This window comes from Ornithodoros turicata, chromosome 3, assembly GCF_037126465.1.
Source record: "Ornithodoros turicata isolate Travis chromosome 3, ASM3712646v1, whole genome shotgun sequence".
NCBI classification, from domain to species: Eukaryota; Metazoa; Arthropoda; class Arachnida; order Ixodida; family Argasidae; genus Ornithodoros; species Ornithodoros turicata.
Window position 1 is genome coordinate 6,054,408 of NC_088203.1, and position 19,862 is coordinate 6,074,269.

The 19,862-nt window shown below is 46.4% G+C and overlaps 1 protein-coding gene across 1 annotated transcript; it reads right to left on the reverse strand.

Moving 5' to 3' along the window:
- Positions 1-5,236: 5,236 nt before the first annotated feature.
- LOC135387902 (PAX3- and PAX7-binding protein 1-like) lies at positions 5,237-19,578 on the reverse strand. The gene is made up of 17 exons (XM_064617113.1): positions 19,264-19,578; positions 18,990-19,177; positions 18,807-18,927; positions 18,151-18,268; positions 17,330-17,439; positions 14,808-14,893; positions 14,605-14,732; positions 12,733-12,922; positions 11,476-11,596; positions 10,867-10,933; positions 10,691-10,806; positions 9,314-9,756; positions 7,922-7,998; positions 6,859-6,925; positions 6,652-6,798; positions 5,454-5,596; positions 5,237-5,398 (listed from the first exon to the last, which is right to left on the reverse strand). The coding sequence occupies exons 1-17, from the start codon at positions 19,478-19,480 to the stop codon at positions 5,332-5,334; spliced, it is 2,406 nt and encodes an 801-aa protein (XP_064473183.1). The 5' UTR covers positions 19,481-19,578; the 3' UTR covers positions 5,237-5,331.
- Between the last annotated feature and the right edge of the window lie 284 nt (positions 19,579-19,862).

The following is a 19,862-nucleotide window of genomic DNA, read 5'->3' on the forward strand; positions in this document are numbered from 1 at the left end:
CTCGTTGCCAAGTTTACTCTCGTGCACCGCGATTATATGCGACAACACGTCGACGTCGACTACATCGTGACTATTATCAGCAGGGTCTCATTATATGCAAGCGACGCCAGCTTCGACGGTGACGTTGCAAGACGCACGTGCATAACGTCGACTCTGCCATGGACGATATCTACATTTCCTCATAACGTCGAGACCGTCGTTCCGTCCTTCAACGTCTAGTGGCGCCCCTGCTGGCTTTCGGCTAATGGACAACCGGCATATATTCTGCCTGCCAGTGCTGATTCGTGCGAAACAGCTGACGTCACGACGCCGTATCAATCTATCAATTAATCGGATGCGACACAATGCTGCGATGAAACTTCCAATCACCATCATCATCATTAAAATAACGTTGTGGTCGCTCTTCATTAAACCGGCAGGTGAGTCTTCCGGTGTGGAGGGGACGGCACATATGTGACGATCCGTGTATTCACACGAGCGACATCCTCACGGAATATTCTAGTGGAAGAAAAAGCGAAAGCACCGCTCACAGAGCCCAAGTGCCGCCCCGTGTTATGCTGAGCATTCACACGGTGCCGAATATCGGGAGTGGCGTACTGCGCATTTAGCAGACGACACCTTTAGCAGACGACATCGTCAGAGTGTTTTCCTGTCGTCTGCTACGGAATATCTTGTGGCTGTGTAGCAGGATATTCCCCACGGTTAGCAGTGTACGTGAAGACACGACGTTCATTTGACAGCAGAAAACAATGACGCTTTTCGTATCTTCCGCTCCTGGGGGAATATCGCTCGTGTGAATACACGCGGGATAACACCCGTGCCGTCGCATCTACCCTAACTGATTAGCGCGGACCTCTCGTGACACAGTGTATATGAACGACAGCTAAACATCAACGTTAAGCGTGCCGACGCTGTGATCATAATGGCAGAGTGCGCAGGGGAAGACGTGCGACTGCATTCTTGTTGGCAACTTAATTTTCTCCGAGGACATTGGAAGGAGGCTCTTGGACGCGATCGTATACGTTGGCGACGACGACTCTTTCAGGCCTTCGAGGTTGGCATTGCGGCGAAAGTGGGTTACGGGGTGATTATCGCCCTGTGGTGACTTATCTCCACTCGAAAAGATAGCTACAAGCACGCTGTCCGTCTCTGGAATATTGCTCAATCCTCAGTAACCGCGAACATTGGAAGCTGTGGCCAACTGAGATTTCCTTCAAAAATTCCTCGTTAGAGAAAGAGCATATAACCCTGGGTATGGGGTAGCTAGAAACGATACCCGTACGCACATGTGTCCATACACATACACGGTGAATAACACTTTTATTGATGTCGCGTCGTTGCCCCGAACACTTATCTCGTCGTCTGTGGAGACCTTGTCAGGTATCAATGCGTATTGCATAACAAGGTCAATTTGGAAACGTTACAGTTGTGTAATGGAACACAATCTGCGACATGATTGTGCGGAAATCTGCAACAACACGATAGCCACGAAAGACATAGTTGCAGACGACAGACGGGCCGACGCCTGGCGCGTGACGTCATTTGAAATGGCAAAGCACAAAAGATGCCAGATAACGCGCCGAGTCACCTAGTGAACTTAGGACGTGTAATTACGTGTACATTCTACGATAACTTGCTCTGCAATAATGAGGGGGAAATGATTCCACTTAATTGCTACTTCGTAACCTTCTGAATATCACAGTACTGCGTGTGCCAGCAGCGTACGTGTCGTCTGCTATCGGCTCCAGCTGCTATCGGCTCCTTTCGGGCGCGAGCTCGTAGTTCCACTCTACCAAATTGGTGGCGCTGTCGAACACAATGACGTCATTTGTTTACAAACAGAGAGGGAAAAATAGGAGACACCCAGACAGCACAGCCGGGGCCACCGGGAGGTTGAGGTGAACGGCATAAATCAATTCCGAAGTTCAGCTGGATAGCTTCGACGAGCAGCGGAATCGTGGAAGAATACAATGTTGCTGGGGTTGCAGGTACAGCCTGACACGTCCGGCGCTGTACAGGGACTTCCCCACGCCCCCTTGGTTGCAACTCTGAAATTTATGAGATTGCCCAATACAACTCGGCTACATATACTCCCCCCCCCCCACACAAACACATACATACATACACACCCCTCAGAGGTCAATTTCTGAGGAAATGGAAGGGGTGATGTTTTTTCATCAAAATGAGTTTGCATCGTACGCTGTCGCCTTTGCGTACGTTGCCTTGTGCTCTGCGCACGCGCAAACCCTAGAGAGTTTCGCGCACTGCGTAGAACCCTTATCCGCTATCCCCCGTGCGACGCACTAAAGCTCACTATAACTTATGCACTCACTTGTGCTGATGGCTTTCCGCTCGTACGGCAGAGGTGTCATACGGGAAAGCCACCTTGCGCTCGTTTGAATTCGTAACGATCCTACCGAACAAGCGCACCGATTCATTCCAAAAGAAGAAATCATGCAACAACACGTTAAAAAATATTTCTTTTCTGCGGTTCAAGATGCGTTCGAATTCGCGATGCAGCTATATGTTGCATACACCGGACATGGGACATGCACGACAGTTTCTTTTCTCGCATTTTTTCCCCTTTTTCCACATTGCATTCGCTCTCATCAAGTGCTGCTCGAAATAAGCTCCCGACGAGGGAATTCCCCGCTGTCGTCTGCTTTCGTTCCGCTCCTCCAGCTGACGTAGATTACTACGCGCACGCTTTTCACACTCGCCGGCGTCGAGTAGGTCGAGTCCAAGGACGGGATCATCGCGAGACACCACTCCTGCAAGTGAAAAAGAAAAAAAGAAAAAAAAAAAGAAAAAAAAAAAGTGCGTCTCAAGAAGGGTGTGTCGGCGGCGTGGCGGCGCAGAACTTTACGCTGAATGGAGTACTGTGTCGCCGAATAGTGTTAACATTTTTTTCTTTCACTCTCATTTACGTGTACTTGCGTAGTTGTTTCAAACATACCGAAAACGACGGGCGTCACAGTGTGGGGGCAAAAAGGGAGGGGGGGCTAATTTACATAGGGCCCCCCTAATTTACATGCAGAGTACCCAGGCGGGTTGCGTAGTGTTCCATCTTGTCAGACAGATTTTTACAGGTTCTACCTGTTAAACTGCATGAATTTCCTTTACTACATGTAATAATGTTTTTTGGGAGTTAGAAAAACTTTGCGTAAGAATATTCGCTGGTACTGCTACTATCCGTTTAAGACGTTCCAAACCAAGAGGAAACCTGTTTCACGTACAAATGGACAGGGACTACTTTTAAGTCAACATTGTTGAACATATCTGTCCATACATGTTAAACCTAAAATTCGCCACCAGTCATTCAATAGTGCATGTAAGGGCGGTTCCAAAACGGGGGTCGATAGCCCCTACGTCATTTATAAGTGAGATTTCCTTCTCTCCCCTCCCTCCTACGTGCTCAGACAAAGAAACTGCCTCCCCCCCCCCCAAAAAAAAAGAAGAAAAAGAGAAGGCGAGGGTACGGATTTGCCTCTGATTGCATGTACCAGGTATTATTCTATTTTTTTTTGTTTCTGAGTATACACTAATCCTTCAAGACCTTACCTAGCCCCCAACACAGGACTTCTGTCTGATATCATTACTTGCATCAAGTAATGACATCATTTAATATCTCAAACATCGTATGATAGCATATCGGATCATGCCGTTACTCGACGAAAATACTTTTTCTGCTCAGAAGCAAGAAAGGTCCGCCAGGAAATATCTTTGTTGCACAGATCCTTTCCCACGAATGCAACGTGCATGGATATAATAAGGGTCCTTCGTTTATGGGTTAAATCCAATTTTTCACCATAGTTACACCCCCCCACTCCCCTCCGAATAAGTTTTCAGAAATTTGGGTAAAACCTGATACCTACCCAAAATCTTTGCGGTCCTTCACCGTGTCTTTCAGGTAGACCGTGGGAAAAGTGAATCATCATATCAGCAAAGACAGCTATTTGTGAGAACCTTAATCGCTGTTACTTTCGTAACGATCCATGCAGTCGACGGTGAACGCAACAAAGAAACAGGTGCAGGCACACAGCCGCAGGAGCAATTCGCGACTCCAGCGAAGCCGTAGCCACCTAGCGGTGGAAGTGGCAACCCTCGAGTCCAGGTTCGGCGTGCGCCACCTATAGTTCGCTGGAGTCGCGAATACCCAGCAGATGACACATGCTCATTTATCCTCCTTTCATAATCCCCTCCTGCAGGAGTCAAAGACGAGCTTTCATGGAGCTCCTGCAAGTGTTTGAATACACCACGGTCAGTCACTGCCCCAGTTCCGAGTGGAAATATAAAGGTTCTTGTTTCTCTTCCCAGTGCCGCAGCAGTGGCGTGTATCATATGCATTTCGTTTCACCCGAAACTTCCCCGATAACATATCAAACAGAGATTGTAGCGCCAGATTTCTCCCGGAATTTTGGCGTGTAAATAGCACCCGATTCCGCCCCCCCCTCCCCCCTACCGAATTTGAAAAATCATAGAACCCGAAAACGAAGGACTCCAGATATACTCCGAGGACTAACAAGGCAGCGTTCAGGGGACAAAGGCACCCTTTCGATGCCTCGTAACAACTCTATGAGACGCCTGCACGGACGCGGCGTTCCTTTCGTCGAGGTCTCGCCCTTGTTGGTTCCTAGGGGGCGCCATTTTCTCGTTTTTCCGGAGAGGGTATTTCCGAAATACTCTCATGGCGCTTTCGGGTGACGCATTCGGGAAACTTTTTTAAACCTGCCTCTGTGTCTTTGTTGCGTTCACCGTTGACGGCATAGATCGTTATGAAAGTAGCAGCGATGAAAGTTCAATTGACGTTGATAATGTGAATGACGCACACACACACAAAAAAAAAATATGTGACTTGCTTCTCGCTGAGCTATGCTTGTGGTCCGAACTGCAACAGGCGACAGTGTGCGACGATGCCAACAACGCTGCCAGAACCCACAATGCACAGCGAGCTCGTCGACCGTCGTAGAAGAGCGGTAGAGTAGAGCGTCCGAAAGGTCCGGGTGATGACTGTCCCAGTAGTACTCCCGTGTAGAGCGTGCACTGAAACTGGGCTCTCTCTCTCTCGGATTACCAGATGCATCACCCGAAATCGACATCCGCATCCGTCGTCTGCTCTAGTCGTGTACTCCACAGAATAACAGCCAAACTACGCCACTTTTTTGCGTGGTGCTTTTTTTTGGATGCTGTGGTCTGTGGTCCAAGAGGAATAAAATGACGCTATAGTTTTGAAATGTACTGAAACGGATGCGATCGTCCCTTTAATTCAGTGACCGCGGAGTAGTTTGCTTTCGTAACCCACAAGCCCTCCTGATAACGAGAACTTGCATTTTATTTGTCGGAGGAACGAGTCACAGTGAACGATCCCAGGATGGTGGTGACCTCTTGTAGGCTGTCCCTGTATCAAAACAGCGCCGTTAATGACGACTGCGCGAAAGCAACCAAGAACTCACTTTACGTGGCTGTTCAGCTCCGAGGGCTGTCCGCTGGAGCATAGTTTCTTGAGGTGCTGCTCGTACAGCTTCAGGAAACGGATGAAGAAATCTAACTGCGGAAGGCCCCCTCGAATCCACGACGTGGGCAGGATTGATACGACCTGGGAAAGAGCAGCAATGTTGCCAACACCCCCGCTTCCAGAAAAAAAAAATGCTACGACAACAACAACACTACTACTGGTCAAGTTTGATGTGTTATCCTTATATGATCTGCTATCCCACTCAGCAGCCCTTGGAGTGGAGGATGCCACACCCTTTACCACTACATACAGGGTGTTCTTTTTTATTTGTTACGAAAGTAGCAGCAAATTTTTATTTAAAAGCAGAATTTTTATTTAAATTTGAATTTTTATTTAAAAGCAGAATTTTTATTTAAATTTGAATTTTTATTTAAACTTGAATTTTTATTTAAAAAACTAGCAGGGCAAAATAGATGCCGTTTTTGCAGTTGGGTTATATGGCCAGGCGAACATTCTCTCGAAGAAAGTATGTTACTACAGGATCGATAATTACCTAAAATTCATTAATTAACTCTTTAATTGGGGGATTTCGCGCAAAAGCGAGATAGCAGAATGGGAAATATTCCTCATTGAAAGCCATTCCATGTTTTAAAAAAACATTAAATGTGCATGTGAACAACAACAACTTTATTACAAGATGGTGAATGGCAAGTTTCATCACCAGGGGCAATACTCTACCTCATCGAAGTTTGTTTTGGCTCACTTGCATGGCAAAATTCAGTGATGGATATCTGAACACATGCGCGCATTTAAGGGTTTTTTTAGAACATGGAATGGCTTTCAGTGAGGAATTCTTCACTGAAAGCCATTATGACCCAAAAGAAAAAAAGTGAAAGAAGAGCACAATGTGGCAGTCCTGAACGTAAAGCATATTTAGCACTCACGTGTGCCTGCATAAGTGGGTGAGTTTGAGCTTTGAAAAGTTTGGTTCTTGTTTTTTTTTTTTTGAGTTTCACCCGAAGTGGCGGTGATTCGAAACAGGAGGTAAAAAATGTGTTTTACTGGGTCTAGTCCTAGGACAAAACGTTCTGGCTATTATCAGCTCCCCAGACAAAGTATAGCAGACCAATGCATCTTTGCTGCTGGACATTTACAGGGACGTCGCGCCTCGTGTCCAGGCACTCTCATACGCTTACCATTTTACACTTTTCCACCGTATCCCGATGTCCAATGCAGTTATGCAGGGCCATGATGAGGTATCGGTTGAGAAGGCTACATAGGGTCAGCTCCTTGAGAGGATCCTCCGCCAAAACACCGTACCACGACATGATGTTCTTCATCAACTGTCACGAAGAGACCAGAGAATAATAAATACAGAGACAAAACAGAGGTTCACGCTTTACCTTCATGCAGGACCAGAACTGCCTGTGGAAGAATGCTGATGGTGCCCCGGACCTGTTATCCAGAACCCTGGAAACGAACACAAGCATGAGCAGCGGATAGGTTATAATGCAGTAGAACCTAGTTAACTAGAAGTCGTCTCGATGGCGAAAAAAAATTTGACCTAAGCGGGCGTTCGAATCCAGCGAACTTGGGCACACGAAGAAGTGCACACTACTGCACCCTAAAGTCTCATAATTAAATTATTCATGCTTCTAACCAGTTAATAGCCATTCTCTTTACCTTAACTCGTGGGCTTGTCATTTACTTTTATCCGCGAAAATATATTTACTTGATGAACAACTGCAGCAAAACTTGAAGGAAAGCGAAGACAGGACTGCACCAATCCTCCAAATTAACCAGAATTTCGAATTACGTAAGGTCAAATTAGCGAGGTTATACGACTATTATTCATGGAACTGCCATAATATGCAGACACAAAGGTACCAGAAAGGCACATTTACATAACACTGCTGCACCTGTGCCTCATTTTGTAGGTCTAAACCCCCAGTTTAAACCCTGTTAAAACGTGTAGAAGAACACCACCTTCTCTAGAAATAGTTTGCTCCCCTCCTTTCCCCCCTCGCCACGCTCTTAACTAGGCCTAATGTTAGCCATGAAACATCCCATTTTCGCGTAAATAATGATGGCGGAGCGGATCTTTGGAGATGTGTACACGAGGATATGTACTCACAGTATGAAGTTAAAGTAGTCGGTGAATTTTTTTTTGGTCACGAAATCTCCGCTTCGCTGTTCCAAGCACCGTCCTCCATTTTGGAGAAAATTTTGGTGTCATGGCAGCCCCCCCATGGAAAACGGCAACCAATAAAATGCGCCCAAGTTTGATTGACAGGTCGAGCCTCTTTTTTTAGGCTCCTCCTAATGGCCAGACTCCCTTTTAAAACACGACACCGCGTGACCTTGACCGAAGCTGCCCTCGGAATGGTGACGGACTGGACGAAACAGGACGCTGTCCTGAGTAGGTGTTACGGTGCACCACGGTTTTCCTGCGGCCATCGCACTTACTCTTTGGGGTAAAGCGGAATGAAGACGTCTTCGTCTATGGCTTTCTGGATCCTGGCGGCCACTTTGGACAAAAATTTCTGCAAGAAAAAGGGGCTTCTTATTCTAGGTGCAAAACGTAAGCAGAAAGAGCAGTTTCAGCAGTAGGAGTAGTAGTAAGAGATTCACGCATATTCTGACGGCAGGAGAACGTTTAGGGCTACGTATATTTGGGGCCTCGTGGTTTACGGTTAAACTCGGTAAAACCCGATTTTACCCCCCGATTTTGCATCACTGTCGCTTCGGGTAAAACCCGAAACCCCCTTGAAAATCTAGACAGGCGAAGTGCTGCTTCAGCACCAATACGGGCACCGGGAAAACGTTGAGCACGGCACATTCAGCGATTTGCATTTATTCAGCGACCCGCTTTCGGAACGGAGGCCGTTGCATCATCGAGTAGGTGCATCATCGAAGCAGTCGCCTGCTCTGCGCTTTTGCGCAAATGCAGCAAGAACACCTCTACGGCGCAGGATGACGCAGCACCCCGTGATTAGCACAGTTTGGCGTAGCACTTCCATCACCGATTCCATCGTTATCTTCTCATTTCCCTTCGTTTTCCTGCGGTTCGCGGACTAACAACTGGAGTTTGTTCTTTGGTTGGTAGTCAGCGCCTGCATTGTCTGGCTCCTTCTTGTCCGCGTTCTTCCGTTGTATTGCGTTCAGTGCGTACCAACTTGCCCAACTTTCCGCGCTAAACGATATTTTAATCTAGAGATGGGACGAATCAACAATATTGCGAATCTGAATCCAAGGAAGGTTCTTTGAATCCACGAATCTTACGAACTTTTTTCGAATCCTTTCTTTAAAAAGAGTGTAAAAAACTCAGAAATAACTTCTACTGAAAGCGTTTTGAAGCAGAATATCACATATTTGTTTAACAAAAAAGAAAGACGCATATTAGCTCAGTTTCGAGAGAAAATGTATATTTCCGTAAAGCTATAGCAACAATCAAAGGTAAAACCACAGTACTTTTGAACTTGTAACGTAACAGTTCCTGCCTGAACGCCTTCAGTGCAGAGCAGTGTAAAAAAGAAAAAAAAGAAAAAGAAATTAAAAAGAATACACCAGTCGGTCGATGTGGCTTTCGACGGACTCCGGAGTGCCGACTTGAAAGAGAAAGGAACAAACGTGGTTGGTGGATTAGAAAGATTCGATTCGCCATTTTGGGCACTGGGATTGGGATTCCTGAAGCTCAAATCCTAGCCTACGATTGTTGGATTCGCTGATCCAGTCGTCACTTTCCCGTTCTAATCCCGATCTCGGAGGAATACGGAAACCCGCAAATGCGGTTGGGCCCAGTCGTACGTATGCATGACAATGTCGAGATGTACCCAAGTACTGGCAAGATGTACCCACCTGAACATGTGGGCTCTGCCCACCGACGTTCGGGTAGTCTTCGAGCAGCTTCTTGGCCACCCGCACCAGATTCAACGTCTGCTTCCCGGACATGGGGTCCCACACCTTCTCCGCAAACGCGGACAGCTTGGGGACGAGGACCCTCTCCATGATGCGGGGGATGAGGCACAGGTCGGGGTCCTTGGCCACTGGCTCCCCGTAGAAGAGGAGGGCTTCGTACCAGGCACTCCCTTCCAGGACGCCTTCCAGCGGGTTCCAGGACACCAGCTGCAGACGGACGTACGGTGCCAGGAGCTTCACCAGGCAGAGGTTCACGTAGGCACGCTCGTAGCTGTCGGGCTCCTCTATCTTCCACCTCTCGAACTTCAGCTTCAGCGCGGTCACGCTGCTGAAGTCCTCCACGACGTCGTCGAAGACGTGCCTCGTGTCGTCCAGTATCGATTCTGGAATGGCATATCTTTCAGTTACAACTACAATACAGGAGTCCCAACGGTCATTTAAGCTAACGGACATTAACCATGCGTGTTAGCGCCACGCAGTGTGTAAGGTGTCAACCTCTCAAGGAGCAATGGATCTAACGTTCCTTGAGAGGTTGACACGTTATACACTAGGTGGTGCTAACACAATGTCCAATGGCCGTTGGTTTAAATGACCATTTAGGCTCCCCGCGTGACCCGGGTATTAAAGGAGTTCATTATAAAAGGGGAAAAAAAAATCTGTATTTCCATTTTTTCCGTACTTCTACTATATTCACACCGGAGCAGATGTATTAAAAAATATGTGCAAAAGACGTTAACCTCTGAATTCGTAGATGTGACTTGATCTCTACTTGACTTGCAGATGCCTTGGAAAGAGCGTCAGTGGAATTCAGAAACTATGCTCAGCTTGAAGCGTTCTTATGCAGCGAGCTTAACATGAAACGTTTGATGAAAATTTCAGGTCAATGCTCCATAACGCTCCATAACTTGCATAACGCTCCAGTATGGCGGCTTTGGGAATCATGACACTCAAAATCTTCCATTGGCTTGGCTTGGCTTTGCATGAGACGATGCATCACCAATTTCTTTACAGGGCTCTGCACAAGCGTTGGTGCCAGATGACATGTGTGGCACATATTATATAAGTCCTGATGCTAGGACACGCCACGTTTTCATACTGCTAAGCAGATTTGAAGTGCAAACTTCGGCAAAAATCTCACTCCCAGACGCAGTTAAAGCTAGCAGGCTGCGACTTGACAAAGTCTTGAGTGAGACCAAAATTTGTGAAGGCTTGCTAGTTTCTATTCAAAAAATGAGAATAATAACTGTTTCGGATAGTCTTCTCCATCAGATGTTCCTAATGACAAAAAAGCTGGCACAACCTACAAAGTGAAGTCACCTTTTTCCTTTGATAGAGCAACAAGACAGGCATCTGGTTCCTCATCATCTGTAGACATCCCTTCATAGTGTGGCATGGTCCCTTTTTGTGACTCTCGGACCTTGCGCCGACGAACTCTGGAAGGAAAATACTTATGTGTCATAAAAGGTATAGGGGAACTGTTGCCAGGTGCTCACCGTCGCCCTTCTCGTTCTGCTGCTCTACGGTTGCGGGTGTCGTTCGGAGGCAGGCTCATGTTCTTGACTGAAAAAAACAACAACAAAAAACAAAACAATTTTTTAAAAATTCAACGTGCATCATTTGTGGCTTGTATGACACATTGCTGAATGAATTATGAGAGTTTCAAACAGGCCAAGGTCAGCAATATGCCCCCTTTTTTTTGTGACCAATGTTAGTTCTGATAGGATTGGATTATAGGATTGGAAGGACCAGTCTGGAGCCATGGATTGGTTTTGAGTAGAGTAATATTTATTTAGTGTGTGTGCGTGACTGAGAACTGTTTTATGATTTGTCCATAATCAACAAGTTTCACTGAAGTTCTGTAGCCTTCATGCTTGATGTTCATGAAGCAAAGCCTTTAGAAACTGCCGACAGTGTCTATGGGACAGCGAAACTGCTGGCTATATAATACTCAGTGATGAACAACTGACTGCAAGTTTTATTGGAAAATTTTTCATGGGGCCCTGTGCCATCTGAAGAAATCATGCAAAAGAAGGGATTTTTTTTAAGCTCCACTTTCGAATATAGCTCTAACGGGCAGCACAACGACTGGTAATAGTACTAACTTGCGAGGGACATCTCCTCCGACTGGTCCTTGATGTCCTGGTGCCGCCTATGGAGTAGACCCTCCGTCTGCTGACACAGCAGGGACAGCATGCGACCTTCCAGGGCCAGTATTATGGGCATCTGCGAAAAACGTCCAGGAAGAAGATTCACCAATGGCCTTCGAAAAGCATTTGAACAGAGAGTATGCTCAGGCACGGCCATCAGTAGGGAATCGCCTTAGGCACTGTAGGCATACAGGTCTCAGGGTCAGAAGGATGGTACACCAAGAGGCCCCAGAGGCCCTAGCTTTTTGCAAAATTTTGCGGAACTGGCCTCGTCCCATGTAACCTGTTGCTCTCCTCAGTACTGTCTGTTTTTTGCAGAATATTTCATATCTTACAGAACTATGTAACAATTTAAAGACATCTTCAATTTAATTCAATTCAATATTTTATTTTCCTTTTGGTTGGAAGCGGAAGCAAAAAGCCAAGGAGGCTTGACTAAGGCTCCTCTCCCAATGTACACCGCACAGCAGCAGTACAAAATGACAAAGTAATAACACAAGATAACAATATACAAAGTAACAAATTACAAAATAACGAAGTAACGAGGTAACAAAATTAAATGCACAATGAGGATAAAGTGATTAGTCCATGTTTAGAATGAAGCTAGTAAGGCTCTTTTTGGTCATTAATAAAGGATCCAATGTAATTCTAACGTACTGATTACAGATTGGAGCGGACGTATATTGTAGTGACTGTTTGTAGGTTAAACCCATTCAGCCACGTCTGCAATGTTTGACACCACTGATAATGTCAGCTCTTCAACGGGCGGATGAGCCACGACGAAAGGAAATGTAACGACAACAACCGCCCAAGGGAGACTGAGAGTTGAGTTTAGTTTTCTAGTTCCTATAAACTCTGTAGATGCTGAGAGATCTTTCAGCAGGTATAAAATGACTGCAGGCGACAGACCGTATCAGAGGAAAACGCAAGATATCACGTTTGTATGCTGAGCCACAAGTGTGCTCTGAATCTGATTTTATAAAATACTTTTTGTTCCCACATTATCCCGGAAAACGAAATGTTTCCCCCTTCCAAGCAGCCGTTGACTCCTTGCTACAGGAAACTGCGGAACTTACGAGTCGGTGCCGCGGAACTTTGAATTTACCACAGCAGAAAACCAGGGGCTTTAGCCATAGTAGTACTCCGCAGTGGAAGTCAACGGCCTGTTGGGCCCTGGAAACTGGAATCCGGTCTGAAAGCATGATCCAGTACCTTGGAGTCGAGACAGCCGACGAGGTCGTCCACGTAGGTGCGCATTTCCTGGAAGAACTGGAAACGTGTTGCCAGCTGCGGAAGTTCGGTTTCCAGCTGCTCCCTGATACGCTGGGACTCATCAACATCTGAGAGTATGGTATTCTTGCGGCGCTCGTGGGCAGCCAGGGACTCCTGCACAGTCTCCAGCCTACAATCGACCGCTACAATTAGTTTTCAGTGGTGTCCGTTTAACCAACCTCAATTATGCTCGAGATGGGAGTACAGTCGCCGTCCGATTTTTCGGACTATGCGGGGATCGCGCAAAAGTCCGAATAATCGAGCAGTCCAAAAAAACGAATTTCGCTTCAAAATAAGCTTTACTAAGCCCTAATAGGCTGGAAAATTTGTCGATGCTTTCCGAACGCGCTCCCAGCTCTGCCTGGTAACATCAGCTTCTATTTCCCGAAGCGACATTTCGTCAATGTACACAGTCAGAGACACCGCCGTCATCAAGTCCGCAAGTCGGCTTCACCTAACGCATGCGTGCTTTAGGTGAAGCTCGCTTTACAGCGCTGTCGCGCGACTCGCGTGCGTGGCCAAAAACGAAGACTGAAAAGCGCTACGACAGACCTCTTCTACTCAGAGGAATGGAAAATGAACAATCATCACTGCCTATTTTTTTTTGCTTCAATATTTAGTTGGTTGATTTCTTTTGATACGAATTTCCGATGATACCAATATTTTCCGTCACCCCAAGAGAGAAATTCGCGGGTTGGGCAAACAGGGTCCGAAATATCGAGCGACAGAGCTGCACGGCGTCCGAAATTTTGGACGTTCTTATACATCAACTCTATGGGACCCGCGGCCGTTCCGCGAACGAGTCCGAATAATCGAGCACGTCCGAAAAATCGGGGTCCGAAAAATCGGTCGGCGACTGTAGTAGATGAACAGTAAAGTAGCACCGCGAGCCCCCCTCGACAAATTTTCCGTTCGTTTTACGCATATTTTACCATAATTTCACGCGTATTAGCCGCGGCTTATGCGCGAGTTTTTTTTCTTTTCTCACGGGTGCTCTATGGCTTATCCACCGGTGTGGCTTATCTGATGACAATTTTTTTGCTGGTATTTTCCCCATACGCCGGTTTTAACGAAAGGGCCGACAGCGTCTCTGGAACAGCGCTGCCCTGCCGATGCACCCCAAGCAGCTTTAACGAAAGTCGGACAGTGATCAACATCTTCTGGAAGATCACTGACCCAGCGATCCATGAAAAAAGCCCAACAAGCACACAATCCGATCTTTGTAGAACTCTACAGAGCTGGTCTCCTTTGTTGCACACTATGCCGACCCTGAAGTATGGACCACAGGGTTTATGGCCTTCTCTACAGTCTCCTTCGTCGCACAAATCAGTTGTGTCGTATTACTCACAGCTTATCTGCCATAAAAATTTCAAAACGTTCCTAAAAATGCATCCTGCGGCTTATCTGCAGTGCGGCTAATACGCGTGAAATTACGGTACAAAGATTAAACATTGTAACAGAGCACAAGACAAGGACGAAAGGAGAACGGAGACACACGACCTGTTTTTGTCCTTGTCTTGCATGCTGTTAGCCTGTTACGATCTTAGTACGTATTAACTACCTCAGTTCAGAACTGTAGGCAGAAATTTACACCCTTCCGGTCGTTTACATTGCCGATGCTTCAAGAATTTTCATGTGACATTTTGGCATTACAGCACAGTCTAGGGTCAAACTAAATTCAACAATAAAACGAAACACACACAAAATAAAAGTAATCGCCACAGTGAGTCCCACGCCCAGAACCATGCGGACCTCTCCCATTCGAGAGAGCCCGACTACCATAAAGAACACACAACGACAGCGCCCCCTAACCTGTCTGTGACTCTTTTCACGATGGCCTCGGTGGAGAGGTCCTTTCTGTTGACCACCTCTCTGACCTCTTCCGCGGGCGACGTAAAGTAGGCAGGCATCTCGCAGCTGTTCTGGTCTGGGACGATCACCTGCACCGTAGCACTTATGAAGTGACAGTGGCACGATACAAGAAAGGGAAGAAAGAAAAAAAAAATATGGCCTACAGGAGCAGTGCTGACTCCTTTTTTCATCTGTTCCCGCTCCCAGCGCTCCAGCTCAGCCCCGTCTTCGTTCTCCCCGTCTGTGTTGTCTGCAATAGTTTTGCTCAGGAGTCATTGAAATGGTTTTGTGAGACTTCACTCCATGTTTTGAAGAACAGACAAAAAAAAGACGGCGGCTACCCGTAGGGTTGCCACCTTTCGTAGCGAAAAATACCGGCTGAGGGAGAGGAGGTAGAATAGAGGGAAAGGAGGAAATGCTCAAGGGAAAGTGGGTGAGGTGTGGACAAGCACACACACACACACAGAGAAAGAAAGAAAGAGCGAGTGTGCTCGCTCAAGATAATACGAGGAAACATGTTCCTGTGTGTGGCTGGATCACTGATGTTAGAAATTGCTATGTATAAACAAGCATGAACGCTACACTGGATCGTATTGGAGCAACCGGATTGGACTGCCACTTACTTTGAAAAACGCATCGACGCAGACAAACCCTACTTTGCAGGCGGAGATCCCATGACGGCTGTATACGGCCTAAGTTCTAGCTGGCTCGACACAGCCACCAACAGCTTTGCACAAACACTGCTCTTGCCAACCCTCCGAACACAAGACTTAATGAATAACAATGATAATAATAATGAATAACTAAGAAAGCGACTGGTGACTGCGTAGTTGGGTCTGTGCTCTCGATTTATTCAAGCTGTAGTGAAAGGTTGAAGGGAAAACCCAGCAAAAGCCACTATGAAAGGTCTTAAGCCAGAAATACCGGCAACCGGCAGAGCGACCAAATAACAGGCCGTGCCGGTATAATACCGGCCTGGTGGCATCCCTAGTTATCTGCAGCTATGTAGAAATTGCATCACATTCCAGGTTTCTCACCAAAAAGGGGGGCGAACAGATTAATAAAACATCGGTGTCACCAAAACTGAACCAGCAATGATATCCGAGGAGGCAACTTCAAAAGTGGGGTAGCGGACTCCCACCATAAACAGAGCGAGATCTCACATGCTTACGACAACCAATAAGACTAATAAGAATGGCCAAGGCTCCTGTGATGTCAGAGCTTGATGAAAGGCATTCGAGGGTGCATATCTCACTAACTTTGGTGGGTACAGGTTACTACACATTTTGATCGCCTCGTAAAAATAGAAGGGTGTGTTTATCCCGCATGAACATTTGCAGGCCGATAGTCATTTGTCTGAAGTTCAGCTGGGATTTTTTACAAGTGTTACGGTCATGTGGAGACAAAAAATTAAATATCAAGCAATGTCTCACCCAATGCATTTTCACAGCCTGTATCGCGCACAAAATGCCATCTTTTTTAGTGTCCGTGCCTTGTTATTATTGCCACACACAGGGGGCACTGACAATAACAATGCGGCAGTGCCGTGTATGCCAAAGGGAGTCTGGCCATTAGGAGGAGCCTAAAAATGGGGCTCGACCTGTCAATCAAATTGAGCGTTTTTCATTGGCTGCTGTTTTCTATGAGGGCCGCCATGACACCAAAATTTTCCCGAAAATGGCGGCATAGCTTGGAACGGCGAAGCGAGGATTTCATGACAATTTTTTTTCACAAATTACGTCAATTTTATTCCGTAAGTGTACATTCTGTTGCAATTATCTTGCAAATCACCTTTAAATTACGCTCCAGTGTCGATGTTTACCTGAAAATAATATGTTTCGTCGTCCTTGTTAGGCCTAGTAACAACAGCGATCACAGGCAAATAGCAAGAAAAACGCTGCAAATGGCCAAAAATTTTCATTTTATGACATACTTTTATTCATATACACACCTTTGCCCGTTCTTGGTTCAGTCTTGTTATGTTTCATAGTTAAAATACGTATAATACAGGCAGTCTGTTCCAACTAGCGGTTCTGCCGGCCAATCAGTTCTGCTAGCAAGCACTTCTGCTTCTGCTACTTCTGCCTTCTGCTATTCTGCGTCTTCCCGGCGTGCCCCTCGCCATCCAGATGGCGCCGTTAAAAGTGGACGCAAAATCCATTATGTTGCTAGGTCGTCAGGGGATATCCTATTCAATCTAATCCAATCCAGTTTCCCGAAAATGTCGGCACCCAGTTAATACAGGTAATATATAGCTTGGATAGCCTGGGGTTAATAGCGAACTGTATTTTGGCTAGTGATTGGCCAGAGAGGTCAAAAAGTGGGTGGAGCTCCAGGTATAGGCATGTTCCATTAATGGCCAGACTCCCTTTGGCATACACGGCTCTGCAATGCGGGATGCTAACATTATGCACTAATCCTGCATGCTGGCGCCACCTGTCTGTGTTGAGATGAAAATGAACGAAAAGATTGTTGCTTTTGCGTGAGTCAGGCCACAGAAAATCCGTGGGGTGAGATTGCGCTCGACTTTTTGTTTTTTTTCTCCACATGACGATAATGCTCGCAAAAAATTCCGATAAAGCTTCAGACAAATGACTCTCGGTCTGCAAACATCGGAATGAAATGTGTAATGAATGTCCACGACCTTGACAACTTTCCAACAATGTACAGTGTGCCACGAGCGTACCTTCTTGCGCTTGCTCGAGCGCTTCCCTTGCCCGCTGCTTCTCGATGGCTGCCGTGTTGACCGTGAAGCTAATCCTACCTTCCTCCTCGTCGTCACTCTGATTGTCGTCCCTACATGTGAAATGTTTCATGTTCACATTGTCTGTGTATTCACGGGAGCAACATGTCCGCAAAAGTTCTGCAGCGTGTTACGTGGAGCATTCGCAACATCGCTGGAATATTGCAAGTTGCGTACTGTTTACCTAGCAGACGACACCATCAAGCCTCGTCGTCTGCTACAGAATACCTCGTGGCTGCACCACGACATACTAGATTATAACGACCGCGCCACAGTCGGCAACCCCTATGAGGAGCCAGTCCGCACGATCTCCCAGGGGGCGCTACTCGTCGGCCCGCAAGATTTACGCCGTGATTGGACAATGGAAATTTGAATTTTGATCGTGTACTGTAGCAGACGACAGCAACAGCTGCTATGAAAATGATGATGATAATCAAATTTAGAAAGATGCATCTCCCGTGGGGCATTCACCCATTGTACAAAAATACTAAGGTAAGCTGAAGTACAAAGTATTGCAGAAATTGAGGAAGCAATAAACGGGCCGATCAGTAGCGCCACCACTAACTTCCAAATGCGGCGCTGGGAAGCGTTGCCTATGCCATGGCCGTTATAATCTAGTATGTTGTGGGCTGCACCCACAGACATTCTCCAGGGTTTTAAGAGCTCGAAAAAGACATGCTCGACGACGTTTTGCTCATCTTCCGCTGGAGTACTTTTGGGAATGTCGCTCGTGTGAACACAGGGTGCATGTCGTGAATGGTCACCTTGGCAGACGCGACTCTGCATGTTCCTCTTCTAGCGGAATGAAATCTCCTTGTTCCCGTGCCATCTGCCGCTGTTTCTTCAGGGCATAAATAGTCGCCGCATCCGGGATAACGCCGCCTGAAGGAGATACGACATGAGCATGCAAACACGTTAAATTTAGAAGTGGTCTGACGTTGCCGAATAGCTGGGTTCCTGCCTAAATAAAAATGTAGACACGCGTTGAACTGTTTAGAACATTTTACGAGGCTTGGCAAGATAAAGTACTACATTTGTAATACAGCAAAAACAAAAATGAAATAACCTGATAAGGTGTTACTATTTCAAAGCGACTGATCGCATGACAGCTGAAGAGAATGGCATAATAGGCCGTTGCCACATTATAGAGGAGAGTTGTTTTTTTAAACTTTCTCAGCTTGCACAAGCAAACTTAGAACCTAATAAATTTCGAAATAATTTTAAGGCAGATCATATAATTTGCTGACAAAAGTTTAGACATATATTTTTTTATACAGTTCTGAAGAGATGTAGTATTTCATCTTATATTATTTTGGCTTATTACCCATTTTGACCACGGCCCTGAATACTTAATCTGCACACTCGTTACCAGATGACGTCGAAACACCCGGGGAAAAAAAAAAAAAAAAAGTGAACAAACTTTGGATGACGTTCTTGTACTTGCGGAACTTGATCCCACCACCCTGTTCACCATCGCTATCATCGTCGGTGCTGCCAGCGAGCTGTCGGATTTCTTCCGAGTTGAGGATCTTAAATGTGTTCTGCAAGACAGTGCCCCTTCAGTATTCCAAAAAACTAGATGTTACTAGAAATACTTAAATACCTTAATCTTAATTTCGAGTTCATCTGCTCCTTCAGCAGGCGGTTCCTCCGGTTTGATTTCCTCCGGCTTGACATCCTCTGGTTTGTCAGGCTTTTGAGCTTCCTTGAGTTTTTTCCTTTTCTCTCTTTCAAGTTGTTTCGTGAGCCTGCGGCTGTAGCTGGACTTCTTGACTTTAAAGACCTCCGTCTCTGCGCAATTTTATTGCATGTATTGGTGTAAACATTATCTGCGGCACGAAACACGAAGAACGTTTAGTAACGAAAGGGTTGCCTACCTTCATCGTCGTCCCCGAAACTTAGTAGTGACGAAGGTCCTTTGGCCTCCGTTTTGTCTTCATTGGACTTGTCGTGCGGTTTAGACAAGCTCGACGGTGCGTTTGCGGGCTGCCTGTCAGCGACGTTGATCACGCAGTCGTGCCCGGTCTCTTCCTCCGAGTCACTGTGGTGTAGACGCTGCCGAAATTTTCTGTTTGGTTTTCTAAAAAGTGACATGACCTGTCTGTTTCAACTGGAATTGCGTTTGCGTGCAGACACAGTTCCCATAACTGCACCGATACAGCGTGAAAGAAGCCGAAACACACACATAACGTCTTGTCTTGGCTAGTGTTAAGCCTTGGCTAGGCTGGCGCACCATACTTGTAGAGAGAAGAGTGGAGCCAGTGGACCCAGTGGAGCAGAGATTTGTGGGATCGGCGCCCTAAGCAAGTCGCCATTTGTACCTCGACCTGAGACATGTAACGGAGACGAAATAAGATCGAAATTAACTAGCAGGGTAAAAAATGGTCACAAATGATGCGGTGCAAAAATCGCCCTGGTAAACTTCGGATGGATGGATGATGTGGATTTTTCGTTTAGAACGGGCGGTAGCTTGCGC